This window comes from Schistocerca cancellata, chromosome 7 (assembly GCF_023864275.1).
Source record: "Schistocerca cancellata isolate TAMUIC-IGC-003103 chromosome 7, iqSchCanc2.1, whole genome shotgun sequence".
Classification (NCBI taxonomy): domain Eukaryota; kingdom Metazoa; phylum Arthropoda; class Insecta; order Orthoptera; family Acrididae; genus Schistocerca; species Schistocerca cancellata.
Genome location: NC_064632.1, coordinates 307,139,426 through 307,154,425, shown reverse-complemented (window position 1 = coordinate 307,154,425; position 15,000 = coordinate 307,139,426). Strand labels below are relative to the sequence as shown.

General features: G+C 37.2%; 1 protein-coding gene across 2 annotated transcripts in view; it reads left to right on the top strand.

Annotated features, from left to right (window-relative positions):
* Positions 1-15,000, top strand: part of LOC126092471 (multidrug resistance-associated protein 1) — a 362,912-nt gene that overhangs the window by 298,754 nt on the left and 49,158 nt on the right. For both annotated transcript variants that reach the window (XM_049908084.1, XM_049908085.1), the window contains exon 22: positions 11,508-11,728. In XM_049908084.1, coding sequence (XP_049764041.1) covers positions 11,508-11,728 — 221 coding nt within the window. The remainder of the gene's footprint in view (positions 1-11,507; positions 11,729-15,000) is intronic.

The following is a 15,000-nucleotide window of genomic DNA, read 5'->3' as shown; positions in this document are numbered from 1 at the left end:
GTGGTTTTATAGTCCCTTTCTTAACAATTATCATTAAACTTTGCATACTACTCGTACTTCGTGAAGAGGATAAAAGTTATACACAACAGTTTACCAATAACAATTAATGTATTTCACATGTACATTTGATTTATTTATTGATCTAGAAAAATATCTCATAATGCTAATAAATGATCTAGTAGAAATCGTGGGAATCTGGCAAACAATGCTGTTGCCTGTAAGAAAATAATGCCATGGTGCAGTTTCTGAACATAAATAAATGTTACATATTTTGCACACATAGGAAAAGAAATCCACTACTGCACGAGCATGCTATTGATGAAAATTTGCTGGGAATAGTATCTACCACAAAATACCTGAGACTGACTATTCAGAGGGACCTTCAATGGAATGACCACGTAAAACAAATAGTAGAAAAAGCCAAAGCCAGCATATGATTCATGGGAAGAATCTTTAGGAAATGTATCTAATCCACGAAGGAAGTGGCTTACGAGGTGCTTCTTTGACCAATTCTTAAGTATTATTCATCTGTCTTTGATCCTTACCAGATAGATGAGATAGAAAATATCCAGTGAAGAGCAGCATGTTTAGTCAAAGTATTGTTTTGTCAGCGAGAGAGCATTACAGAGATGCTCAACAAACTCCAGTGGAAGGTGCTACAAGGGAGGTGTTCTGCATCACGGAGAGGTTTAGTATTGAAATTTAGAGAGATTACTTTCCAGGAGAGTCCAATAGTATGTTATGTCCTCCCACACATCTGGTGAAATGACCATGGAGAGAAAATTTGAGAGATTAGAAATAATACAGAGGCCCACCAACAATCATTCTTCCTATGTGTAAGTGAAACAGGGAGAGCAGTTGGTGGGGGGGAGGGGGGGGGGGTGGGGGTGTGTCAGGAACTAGTTAACGGTACCAGAAGTACCCTCCACCACACATTGTAGGGTGACTTGCAGAGTATTGATGTACATATGCCAGAACCATTGATTTTTGGTCTTTGCTTGTAAAATTACATCAAACATTATTGTTGTGAAAATCGCATCTCTCCTGAAATTGTATTTTATTTTTAGCAACAAATACATTTAAAGAATAAATATGTTGAGAAGTGAATGTTCAGTTCCCTCAACAGAGCCCTGCAAGATGTGTAGTCATCTAATATTTAACACATTGGTTGCTGTTGCCAAGCAAATAGTGAATTTACTTCAGCTATATCAAGTCTTAACTTCAGCTGTATTGACTCGTGAGTCATAAAAGACATTAGGGGTGTGAAGATAAATAAAAAAAAAGCCGTAATCCTTGGCTTCAGTTCATTGCAATGAAGGATGCCTCTAAATGCAAAATATATTTAATTGAACTTTCAGATAATTTGCTTTGAATTGACTACATTTAACCCACTATCTAGCTAGACTAAAACAAACTTCACACACAGCACTTAATTTGGTTCGTGATCGTAAATTTCTTTCTCATACCAGCAGGACAGACTCATTTGTTCGAAGTTGTGTAATGTGATTCTTCATTATGGTGATATTTAATTAGCATGAATGATAAAGTAATCAATATTTCAAGCATTTTAAATTTTTAGGACAGAAGGTAGATAAAAAGCTTGTTAGGAACTTTCACATATGGGGTTTTGTGCAGAAACTATTTTGTTGCCTTAATTACAAGAATGATGCTCTCAATCATTCAAACTGGAGACAGAAGTTTTTCACTGTTACAAAAGTATGTAGATGGTACTAAAATAAGCTATGAAGTGCCAAATACTGAGAACGCTTCATATGAGAGTATTTTATAGTGTGCCTTTGCTCTCTAAATAGCATTTATAAGGGCATTGTTTGTGTTGTTGCCCCGGATGATGATTACACAAATATTTTGTCAGGATTTGTAAGCGGTGGGTCCTTGAGGTGAGGTGCGGCAGTACGCGAACACGAGAAGTAACATTAAACAGTTTTATTAACAAAGGTGGATTATAAAACATGCACACTATGCGCACCCATCATCACTGTGTCTGAAATCCTAACACCAGCTAATTACCGTCATATCGAAAGGCTCCATGGTGAGCTAAGAAAAGAGACATATTCGCACCCAAGGCTGCGCTAGTTAATACTGCCCACTACGGATGGCAGCCAGTTGCGTACTCTCCGTCCCAGTGCGGCTGGACCCGTGTCTACTGACCAAGCGAATCATCAGCATTGCAGATGGGTCGGCTGGCGAGCGTGCGTTAACGTACTGCACGGCTGTGTGCAACCCATAGACCCTTACATCACTCTACCCAGAGAAAAAGAGCAAAAAGTTCAAAACTACCTCCTGAGCATTATGAATCTATTTTGCCATTTGTGGCATCAGAAGGCATTGCAACATGTATTTCATTTGCAGACACAGTAACGTTCGATACAGAGAAGCGTGCCTTCAAGATGACAATTTCATACATGACAAATGCTGTTGACAAAAGACAAATTAATAAAAGCAATAAAAACACAATACTGACAATCGAGTATGCATTAATATTACTGGAGGAATCAAAGGACTTAATTAAATTATTGTCTTCAACAAAACTTGATAAGGAATGCTTTTCATAAGTTAATATGTATGCATCATTGTAACAAACAGGTAACATTCTCATTAATGGCAAATGTCCAGTTGCATGAAATGTAGTTGGCAACACACTAGGCATATCAAATAGTTCACATGATATATCACAATGTGTGGCATTCAAGAATAATCCACTATTGTTCAGTTTTAGTGTAAAGGGTAGCTCAGTTGTATCATAGTTATTACATGTAAATGTGACATCGAGGGTGGAGTTAAATGAGAAAATTATACCTTCAGAACATCATTTAAGAAATGGATGATAAAGAGGCATTAAAATTCTAGGGCAATCGTCTCTTAGGGGTTGATTCGTAAACAATTCTTTCTCTCAGCTGTATACTCTACTGTCCAAGAATACTGCCAATTCAGGGCAAATTAACTTATGACTATATTTACACATATGCAAATCATTTTCATTTAGGGGCACAAAATATCTTCGATCCTTGCTGATCAGTAGATAATCATTCAGTACATACTTTACATAGATACCTGCCCGTCTCCATTTCACAGGGTAATTATATACATTTCAAAATTATGATTTGATCTAGCAATGGGAATAGAAACAATGGCAGTTAATTCATCTTCAATCATTAAAGAGTGTGTGATGGTTAACTTGTAGTAAGCATATAAATTGTGAGAGTTTAACAGGGTAAATCATAGTATATGTTGCATCTAGCTTTCGTTCAATTGATAGTAGGATCTGTAAAAATTGTTCTGGATGTAGCTGTACACTGCTCAATCATTTGAACTACTTTCTAAGACTGTTCTTAAGTTAAGGGCATCAATTCTAGCATTTGATGAACTATCAGTAATCCTTAACAAAAGTGTGTTTAAGCGTGCACTCACAGCATTTAATCCTTGGAATAGTTCTTGGATATTTGCGTTCATTTCATTACAAATTACATGGAAATGTGAGATAAATTGCTTTACGATCTTTTCAATGAAAACTGTGTGGTTAGTAATGGTTCTTTGCATATTCTTTAATACAATTATTTCATTAGAGAAGTTAGTTGAATCTGTACTGGACTGTTGTTCAACAGCTAATATTTTGCCTTTAACTTCCAGTAGATCTCGACTAGTTAAAGTACCAAATACAGTATGAAGGATACTCCCTCCAAAATCAAATCAGGCACGATTATGCCTAATTAAAGTTTTGTGTGGCAAAAGCTTTAAAAAACAGTAATTCTCTTGTTCATAATTAGCCAATGTAGACTCTACCTGTAGTTTGGGTGTGATCCAGTTATTATATCAAGATGTTCCCATTTCCAAAATTGTATCGTTACCCTTAACACAATGAATTGGATCAATTTGCCTCTTTATAGACTTGAACTGTTGCTGGATTTTACTCATATTGTACTTGAGGACAAGTTTTGTATTACTTGTTGAAACTACCGTGTCTGATCGTGGTTCAAACAAAACACCTGTACTCTGTGGTACTATTACTGCAGCATTAGTAGAATAATCTGTCATAGCAAGCATTAGAATAAAAATGAACATGGTTAATTAGTTCTAAATATTAGAGTTAACAATGAACATAAAATAAATGAGTTTCTTGTGGTAACCTGTGGAGTAAAAGGTTCAGTATCACTTGTGCACTCGTGCAATAGCTTCAATACTAAATTCTCACAACACATTCACATAAGCACATGGCTGAAATAAACACACACATTGCACACTCGCACACTTCACACATTTACGCAGATTGTAGGGGTGTTTGGAACAGGATCGCTCGGAACGTGGCGATGCCTCGGCCTTGGAGTCTGGACTGCGCCTCGTGATTCTCGCTTGCTGTATTTGAGAACAGCAGGTCTGCCTCTCAGTTGGTCCTCGTCGTCTTGCGATACTACAGGAAATCTACCCAGAAATAGCTTTACACGATTCACGTGAATGACAATCGAACGAAAGGGCAGTTCGAGCTTAAGAGTGACTGGTGACAACACCTCCAAGATTGGATATGGTCCTTCACAAAAGTTCTTAAATTTTTTGACTTGACTCTTCTTTAACACCATGTTACTCAGATACTCAAGATCCCCAACTCGATACTGTGGCACTGCTGCTTGCCGGTCGTGTTGTCTTGCTTGCTGAAGAAAGGATTGGTGATTCCACTGTTTCACTCCCCTCCATGCTCCCTTTAGCTTGCTTGCTGGATCCCTTATGTGTTCATTGGTGATTCCGGCAGTCGATCGTGCAAAGTCCAGGGGTGAATGCATTCTTCTTTCATAGACTATCTCATATGGACTTTGGTCAGTTGAGCTGTGCATTTTGGCATTGTAACAACTTACTTAGTACGGTAAAGAGACATCCCAGTTGTCATGTTTGCTCACATAATGGCTAATCATTTTAATAATTGTTCTGTGGACTTGCTCGACTCTTCCATTTCCTTCACGGTGTGCTGGTGTAATCCTTAACTGAGTTATTTGCATGAGCTTACAAGGCTGTTTAAGTAACTCACTCATAAAATTCATTCCTTGATCACTAATTATACTTAATGGTGATCCAAACTTAAAGAATCCTTTCTTTCACAAAAGCTTTAGCTATAGTCTCAGTGCTCTAATCAGGTATTGGTATCATGAGAAGGTATCTAGAGAAATGATCTAACATTGTGAATATATATTTGTTTTCATCTGCCGTCTTAGGCAATGGTCCTATGATATCTAGTCCTACTCGTTCAAATGATTCACTTGTTTCTGGCAGTTCTTACAATGGTGCTCTACTTTTTCCTACATTATTCTGTCTGTTACAGGAATTGCATCGTGAAACAAACTCGAAAACGTCAGCTTTGCAGCTCGGCCACCAAAACATTTGAGCTATTTTAATATTTGTATGCTTTTCTACCGCAATGTCCTGATAATAAAGAATTGTGTTGCTCTCTCATGATTTGCTCTTTCATACTTTCTGGAATAACTAGGCGGTTTCCTTTACTAGTTATTTTGTACAATAGTCCGTCTATTTTGACAAAACGTGAATCATTTTTCCATAATTTGCATTGTGGATCTTCTTCCTGAGCTGTCTTTAACTCTTCTTCTCAACTCATTGTAACACAAACATTGACTTTTCGACTCATTGCATCAGCATTCACATGTTGTGAATAACCTTAAATTGGTACTCACTCAGTCGTAATGCCCATCTTGTCAATCTGGACTTGGATCCTTTAAGCTCAATAACCATTTAAGTGCGGCATGATCTGTAATAACTGTAAATTCTCTTCCATTAAGAAACATCTGTTACGTATTACACCAAAGCACAGAGCTCCTTCTCAGTAGTAGTATAATTACATTCTGCTTTATTTAATTGTCTGGAAGCAAATGAGATTGCATACTCATGACCATCAACTTCTTGAGACAAGATTGCACCTACGGCAAAATTGGATGCATCTGTTAAAAGAATAAAAGGTTTACTGAAATCCAGATAGCCTAACACTGGGGCTGTGGTTAGAGCAGTTTTAAGTTCTTCCGTTGCCTTTTTGAATTCTATTGACCAATTAAATGTGACTCCTTTCTACAGTAGCTGTGTCATTGGACGTGCTATATTCGCATAACCGGCTATAAATCGTCTGTAGAAATTTGACAAGCCCAAGAATGATTGTAGTTCTTTCAAATTATGCGGTTCAGGAAAATTCTTTACATCTTCAATTAATTTTGGATCAGGTTGAACACCTTCACTGGTTATAACATGACCAAGATAGTTAACTTTACGTTGTGCAAAATGACATTTATCTATTGATAAAGACAGGTTTGCACTTCTTATACACTCAAAAACAGCTTGTAGTCTCCAAGTATGCTGCTTCATGTTTTCACCAAAAATTATTACATCATCAAGGCAAACAAATGCCTGTGTTGGGGGGCCCTCGTAAAACTGAATCCATCAGGCGTTGAAATGTACCTGGAGCATTACAAAGTCCAAACGGCATACGAAGATACTTGCATACTCCTGTTGCTGTTACAAATAAAGTTTTCGCTGGATCATCTGGATGCACTGTTAACTGGTGATAATCACTTGTTAAATCACATACTGAAAAAATTCGACATCTGCTCAAGTAATCCAAGGTTTCCTCTAAATTTGGTAAGGGGTAAATGTTGGGTGTGGTCACAACATTCAAAGATCGGTAATCAACACAAAAACGGAACTGTGGTTCTCCAGGAAATGATTTCTTCTTTACAATTACAACAGGTGAACACAATGGTGGGTCTGAAGGATCTCTTGGTTTTATAATTCCAGCCTCTAATTGTTCTTTAATCATGTCTTTTACCTACTTTCTTTGATTAAATGGTATTCGGTAAGGTTTCTGTGCACGTTCTCGGAATAAATCTGCATATTCCAACAAAACAGGCACTAAAATCTTCTGTTCATTAACTGTCAAATGTTCTATCTTTTTCCAAAACTTGCGCTTCAGTTCATTATTAACTTTGTCCCCTCATTGCAATTTTGCGGTACTGTTACAAAAATCTGTGTTTATAACTGGGCATTTGTTACCTTGTCTGGAATCTGTATTATGTCACTTTTACTTACGTTTGACACTTCAGCAACTTTTGTTCCTCTTGGTAAAACAACATCCTCATTGCTCATATTCGTTATTGTAACCAGGACTTTTGCGACATTCTGTCTCACCATTGTAGCGACACCTACACTTCTAGCAACATAACAATGCATTGTATGCAGTAACTCACTTTTCTCAGATCGCTCAATTAATAACAAAGTTCCTTCCTTGCGTCGGGGTGACTTAACTTCAATGTAGATTGTCTTTCCTGCTCCCTTGGGAATTGGCTGAGACTGATCAGTTTGTACATGGACTCAGACAGTTTGAATTGATGCATCGTTTGGGCGATCCATTCCCATGACATCAGTATTGCTGCTCCTTTGAGTACGATCTGAAGAATGATTTCCTAGATTGTAGTTACTGCAGCTTAGTCCGATCTTCCTTTCTGCGACAAATATCTCTGCCTCGTTAGCGGACAAAAAATCAAATCCAAGTACACTGTCATAACGTGTTTAGTTATTTGAAACTACTTGCACCCTTGCTGTGTGTTTATCTTTATCCTCATCATCCTCTTCATCTTGGCCTTGGCCAAGAACTAATTCTGCGTCAACTTCTCCATGGTTACGTAGCTTTCCTCCATTTAACCCTCGCACTTTTAATAGCGGCGGCTTCAATTTATCCTGTTTATCTGTGCAACACTACATTAATAAGGTCTGACTCGTGTGTCAGTAAGTAGGTTGATGTTTCTCCCACGATATGCAGCACCTATCACGAAGTCAATTTTGGTCTGATTTTTGCTGGAACTAACAGGAATCACTGTCTCAGTTACGGGGCGGGTGGAGTGGTGGCCCGTATGTCCCCGTACTCATTTAAAGATCTGGCAGATAGTCTGTTGTTTACATTGCCTTTCTTCTTGTTGCGACAATCTCTCAAAATGTCCCACAATGATAGCAGATTGGATTCTCTTTACAATCCTTACGCTTGTGACCCTGCTTACTGCATCTTAGCATTGTACTGTTCTGTTGGAAGTTCTGCGTTCTTGTTTCTGCATCTCATTCGGTCGTCTTAGTGCTTAAAGGAAACCAACAGCTGATTCTACTGCTTCCTGAAACATTTTACATCATGCGAATCGAACAGCTTTGCTTACTTCCTCTCCGTGCAACCCACGAATGAATGTATCCAAGGATCTCTGTTCAGCTTCGAACAACTGAATGCGATTTTCATTTTCATCTTTTACTAACTCGTATGTTTGAACATAGAGGTTTTGAATTCTGTTGGCAAACTGCTAGATAGATTCATCTCGGCACATTCGCAAACTGTGAAGCTGCTATCTGTAAAATCTGATTGCATTTTTATGTTTAAATCTCTGAACAACAATCATTCGAAACTCATTGTAATTTCTGTTTTCATGCAAGTAGGCTCTGCACTAATGAAATCTTGTGCTGCTCCCTGAATTCTTAATTTGGCAACTACTAGCTTATCAGAATCTGTCCATGATACTAACAGGGAGGCACCTTCAAGTTTGCGAAAAAATGCATTCACATCATCTTCGGGTTTCCTGCTAAACACTGGTACTGATGGCAATAATGAGAAATTATTTATTGTTGTACCTGAACTGCATGAACTATTATTTGACAAGTCTCTCGGAATGTTATGTTCGCTTCTTTCTGCTTTTAACTGCCAAATAACAGTTTGTAGATCGACAACGTTAGTCTGACTGGCTTGTGACATTTCGTCAGTCACTCAAATGTAAAATAAAAATCCATCACTGCCTTTCATATTCTAGCCAAACTGGAGTAGGCCAACCTGAATTCCAGCGTTGGATGTCCGCGCATAGTCGGAAGGTGTTCATGCTGCTGCTGCTGCTGCTGCTTGAAGTTCATGTTGTACTGCGCCTCTTCTGGACTGTAGATTTTCCATAATTATCCCCATTCTGACACCACTTCTATAAGTGGGTTGTTTGTGTTGTTTCTCCGGATGATGATTACACGAATATTTTGTCAGGATTTGTAAGCGATGGGTCCTTGAGGTGCGGCAATACACGAACACGATAAGTAAGTTTAAACAGTTTTATTAACGAAGGCGGATTATAACACACGCACACTACTCGCACTCATCATCACTGTGTCTGATGTCCTAACACCGGCTAGTTACGGTCGTATCGAAAGGCTCCAAGAAAAGACATATTCGCGCCCGAGGCCGCGCTAGTTAATACTGCCCACTGCAGACAGCGGCCAGTCACATACTCTCCATCACAGTGCGGCTGGATGCGCATCTACTGACCAAACGAATCGTCAGCATTCCAGACAAGTTGGCTGGCGAGCGCATGTTAATGTACCGCACAGCTGCATGCAACCCGTAGACCCTTACACATTTAAATTATTACATGTGAAGCTAGATGAGTCATTGTTGTACACACACAAAAAAATGCTGTTTTGCTAAAGGTTTTACCAAAGGCTTCACCTAGAATGTCCTTGTAATTGGGTCTACTGTTTCTACATTTCCATATGCAGAAATCTTCATCAGTGTACCACAAACAATTGGATGTTCATTAATTGGTGAAAAATACGAAAATCAATTATTTCTTTTTTATTAAATATTTGACTAAAGAGAATTATACCTTACATTTCTTTACATGTGCAAAATTTTGAATTGCTGTGTCACTCAGTATTAAAAATACACTTCTGCTCTGAACTGACTAATTTAATAAGCATTATGAAGTAAACAGCTTTTCTCATTGATTTTGCAGCATTAACACAGCTGTGTAGAGCAGCATCAACAGCAGCTGGTTCTATAGTAGCAGCAGGCAGGATGCATTATCACCTGCTAACAAACATCTTGAAAAGCCCTATGAGTTTCTTTGATGCCACACCAACAGGCAGAATAATCAGTAGATTTAGTAAGGATGTGGATGTTGTGGATAACACTCTGGCAAATAATTTTAACTCCTGGATTCATCAGTTTTTCGTGGTAATCATTAAATTCTCTAGTTAACAGTGAGGGGTCAGTCTTTCCTAAATGTTTTGTGCATTTTACTGTCAAAGGGCTGCTGTCTTTGTCCATTGTTGTCATTGTGTTGTATTGTTTAGGGTAATCCTTTGGCAATAAATTTCAAATACTGGCTGTAGCAACTTACCTTGTCAGTAATTCAGTATTTATAACTGACATTAGCCCAAGCTGAAAACTGAGCACATGTGTTGTGAAGAAAGGCTGCTTTTTGTGAGTAATGTCTGGCCATAAGTGTGTTATGGACAGTAGTCTGGAAAAAGCTAATGTTTGTATTCACTGGCTTTTTCATATGGTGATTGTCATGTCGCATTGAAGTATGATCGATAGTCATTTCTAATGTTGCAAATGTTTATTAGCTGAGGGTTGCTTTTTGTCCGTCATGTTTTAGCTAAAGCTTAACAGGCTTAAAACTTTGATAATACCAGATTACATCATTACTCTGTAATGAGCCACTTGAGACTTTGAGCTACGTATATCAAAATAATAAATATCCCTGAACAACCTTTGAAACTTAGTCAATAGAGCAGGGATTCGCCCTATGTAGTTACTACGTTCCCCTCCTGGATTTTTTATTACCATGGTTCTTAGTTTATTCAAAGGTGACTCACGTCTTGGAAATTTTATTGGAAGTATTCTTCTTTCAAAAATAACAACTCTGATACACAGTCAGCTGCAGGAAAAATAGCTGGCATAAAATGTGCTATTTCCAAAGATTGATAGAAGTGTTGCCTTATTCTCCTTCACCACTGCAGAAGGATTGAGATTTGTGGCTAAGTGTTTGCTTGTGTTTTGTGAGTTTCTTTGATACACATTTTGTAATAATGTGGTTGCTTGGCTTGGTACGTAACAAACTACTCATTGGGAAACAGGATATCTATTTGAGGGCATGCGGGCATGTTTAATTTACTATCTTCCTTTTACACATAATTCTGTAAATACTATAGTGGAGGAGAGTTTTCAGAGATATGAAATGAATCAATTCATTTATAATTTTTATTCACAGTGATCATTCTTGGTAAGATAAAATCTACTGTGTGCGTGTGTACTTTAGGTAAATAATTGGGAGGACACCTATTGGGCAGTAACATTGAAGCAATTTTGTTACCTACATTCTTGTTAGGAATAGTGCTGGTCTGCAACATGTTCAGCATCTTACGTATTGTGTGATATTTTAATACATTTTTATTTTTGGTGTAAGGACTTGATAGACATCTCAGTAGCAGGTAAGAGTAAAATATATTAATTTTTCTTCTTTATTTTGTTTCTGATATTTGTTTAATGCCTACTCATTTCTGATATTAAATGCCTATTCAGTGAAAAATTTTGTGAAGTTCCTGTAATTTGTGATTATGTCTTAAGAAAAGTCTATGAATATTATTTTATTTGAATTGTTTGTCTATTCTGTTCATTGTGTGTGTTCTTTGTGTGCTTGTTTCAGTAATCTTTTTACTCCTGTCATCATTGACTACATTTATTGGTGCTCTGAGTGCTGCCCATATCATCCACTACAGTTTGCTTTCAAATATAATGCGGACACCATTATCATTTTTTGATATAACACCTGTCGGAAGGATTATAAATAGATTCTCTAAAGATATAGACACATTGGATACTGTTCTACCACATAACATAAGGGGTCTGGTGAACTGCTTTTTCGGGGTATGTGTATAGGTTTATTACTGCACAAAACTGAAGCAAACTGGGTACATACTCATAAGGTACTAAAATGATTTTTCTTGGCAGTTTTCAAGTATAAAAAGAGTTATAAAGTTTTCAGTTTTGTTATGATAGATTTGTGACAATAATGCTGGTGTTCAGTGCTAATATAAAACTTGCTTCATCATAACCAATGGTGACAGTGAAAGGAGAAATTGAGAAGAATTTCTTACAATCAGATGGTGGTAATAATTGTGCGTCGTGAAGATTATTAGAAATGTTACAGAATATTTATTATGCAAAAACAATCCAGACAGAATATGGTGGCAAATTGTATCTTGTGGCTTTTTTAAATACTTTGAGTCTGAATTATTCTTAATCCTATAACTGCTTTGGTTGCTGATTTTAAATCCTGCTCTCAGTTCAAAGCATTTTCAGCACCTCTTCATATGTGAGAAAATACTCATTCGTTTCACACCGAAGTCAGTGTTGTAAACACGTTGTAAACGTGCAGGATTAAAAAAAGGCAATAATATATAGCCTGTATATGTCTGGAAGACTTGCCCCTTTTCCTACTGCATCTTAATTTTCCAGTTTTCAATTATGATTGATTATTGGGCTTGAGGGATGCTGAGAGGCGTTGTTAGCATTTGTTTATTCCAACTGGAAATTAACTGTCCTCAACAGTTGTGTATTATTAATAATAATAGTAACAAAACTGACTAGGATTTCAGACTACATTCAGTGGGAGGTAAATGTTCACCAATTTTGATTTTCAACATAAGACAGCATGTTAAAGAGTAAGTCACATACTTTTGGTGTCTGAATGTTCAAACTTTACCAAAAATAGTTCACTGTCTCATATAAACTGAGTCAAAATAAACACAAATGATTGTACATCCAACAGCTTTCTGGCTTTTACGAAGTTTGAGAGATCAGGAATTAAATCTTACATCCCCTATACACATCTCACTGTGCATCATTTAAATTGTATCGTACTGTTCATCACCGCTGCTGTCTACCAAAAATACTGACCTATATCACACAGCATGTGCAATGATTTATACTTGTGATCCCATGACATTATCATTATTGAGACAGCAAAACTACATTTTTGCTTGCCATTTTAATGCTTTACACTGTACCTCGAAGTCTTGTACATCAAATTACACAAATCTTTAACTTACGTCTCATTACATATTCGCACACTATATACTTCTCTGAATCTTTAAAATATTACTGATTTTTAGCTACAAAAAAGAATACATAAAGGTGTCTTGCTTAAAAGTTTTACATTCTTTCATGATATGAAGGGCGGGTTAGTAGTTCTTATGTTGTTCTATCTTTGGGATCAGATGTTCATATTAATGTAGGCTCCTTTGTTTCGGCTCTAAGAGTTCTTTAAATTGCTATGCTTAACTTTTTTTTAAATAAAGAATCATACACTTGGCATTGTGACTGAGGTTCAGATCTCACATTGGCAGGCTGCTGTGGTTAATGTGCACATAAAGGAATCTGATCATGTGTGTCCAGTGGAACCAGCCACCTTACATCCTGCAATTTTGGCAACCATATCTACCTCCTGATAACACTGAACAGGCATGACACTTTGTCATGTTACTGATTTTACACGTTCAGATATAGCCACCTTCCATTTCTACACTCTCTTACACACACCTCTGCTGTAATATATGTAGTAGTTATATGATGTAGTTATGATGTAGTTATATTTGTGTGTTACATCAATAAACTTCAGATTTGGAGTTAATGCCATGTAAGAACATTACCAGAATCTAACCTTCCAGTAGTCTTTTGAAAGATCAAATTGCTGGTTTGGTAATTCATGTTGTAAGTTCTTCATTTTTGAAGTTCAGATTTCTCCTTCATCCCATCACTGCCAAAAGAACTGATTTTGTGTCCTGTCCAACTAGAAATCTGAGTGGGATAGTTGGAATTACTATTCACTGCAAAGTTGCACAAGGAAGGAGGCGGCCAGGGATCTTACAAAAAAACTGGTATGATATAAATTAGACTGTTTCCTTTCATCATCCAGTGTAGATTGTGGTACCAGTATCTGCAGAGGCTGCAATTGACAGTGAGCTACATTTAAAAAATGCCACTATGGCAAGGCACTAAATTACTAACTGCAGTGAAAATACTGGGTAATTTAGGTGTCTTTTTGTGGCACTCATGCTTATGTGAATTAAGTGAGAATTAACATTTCTGTTTTACCTAAAAAACAAACAGCTAGTTGATAAAGAATTTCTACTTCTACAAGGGTACTCTGAAAATCACACTTAAGTGCTTGGCAGTGTGTTCATCGAACCACCTTCACAATAATTCTGTTGTTTCAATCTCGAACAGTACGCAGAAAGAACAAACACCTATATCTTTCCGTGAGAGCTCTGATTTCAGTTATTTTATTATGATGATTGTTTATGCCAATGCATGTCGACATCAATGAAGTATTTTCGCATTTGGAGGAGAAAGTTGGTGATAGAAATTTCATGACAAGATTCCGCTGCAACAAAAAATGCCTTTGTTTTAATGATGTCCACCCCAAATCCTGTATCATTTCAGTGACACACACTCCCCTATTTTGCGATAATACAAAACGTGCTGCTCTTATTTACACTTTCTCGATGGACTCCGTTAACCTATCCAGTCAGATCCCAAGGGAGTACAGACAGGCATAGTGTAGGCAGATTCTTTAGTAGATCTGTTACATTCTCTAAGTATTCTGCCAATAAAATGCAGTGTATGTTTTGTTTAATGTTGTTTGTAATTGTAATGCCTAGGTATTTAATTGAATTTATAGCCTCTAGATTTGACCGATTTATTGTTGAGCTGAAGTTTAATAGGTTGCTTTTAGAACTCTTGTGGATGACGACATACCTGCCATTATTTAGGAGCAATTGCCAATTTTCACTTACACAGATGCCTTTTCTAAATCATTTTGCAATTTGTTTTGATCTTCCAAAGACTTTATTAGATGGTAAATGACATCATCTGCAAACAACCTAATCTGACTGCTCATATTCTCTCCTAATCCCTTTATATAGGTAAGGAACAGCAGAGAACCTATAACACTAACTTGGAGAATGCCACAAAATCACTTCTGTTTTTGCTCGATGACTTTCTGTAAATTACTACAAACTGTGACCTCTGTGACAGGAAATCATGAATTGGGTCACATAACTGAGATGATATTCCCTAAGCACACAATTTTACTACAGGCTGCATGTGTAGTACAGTGTCAAAAGTCTTCTGGAAAT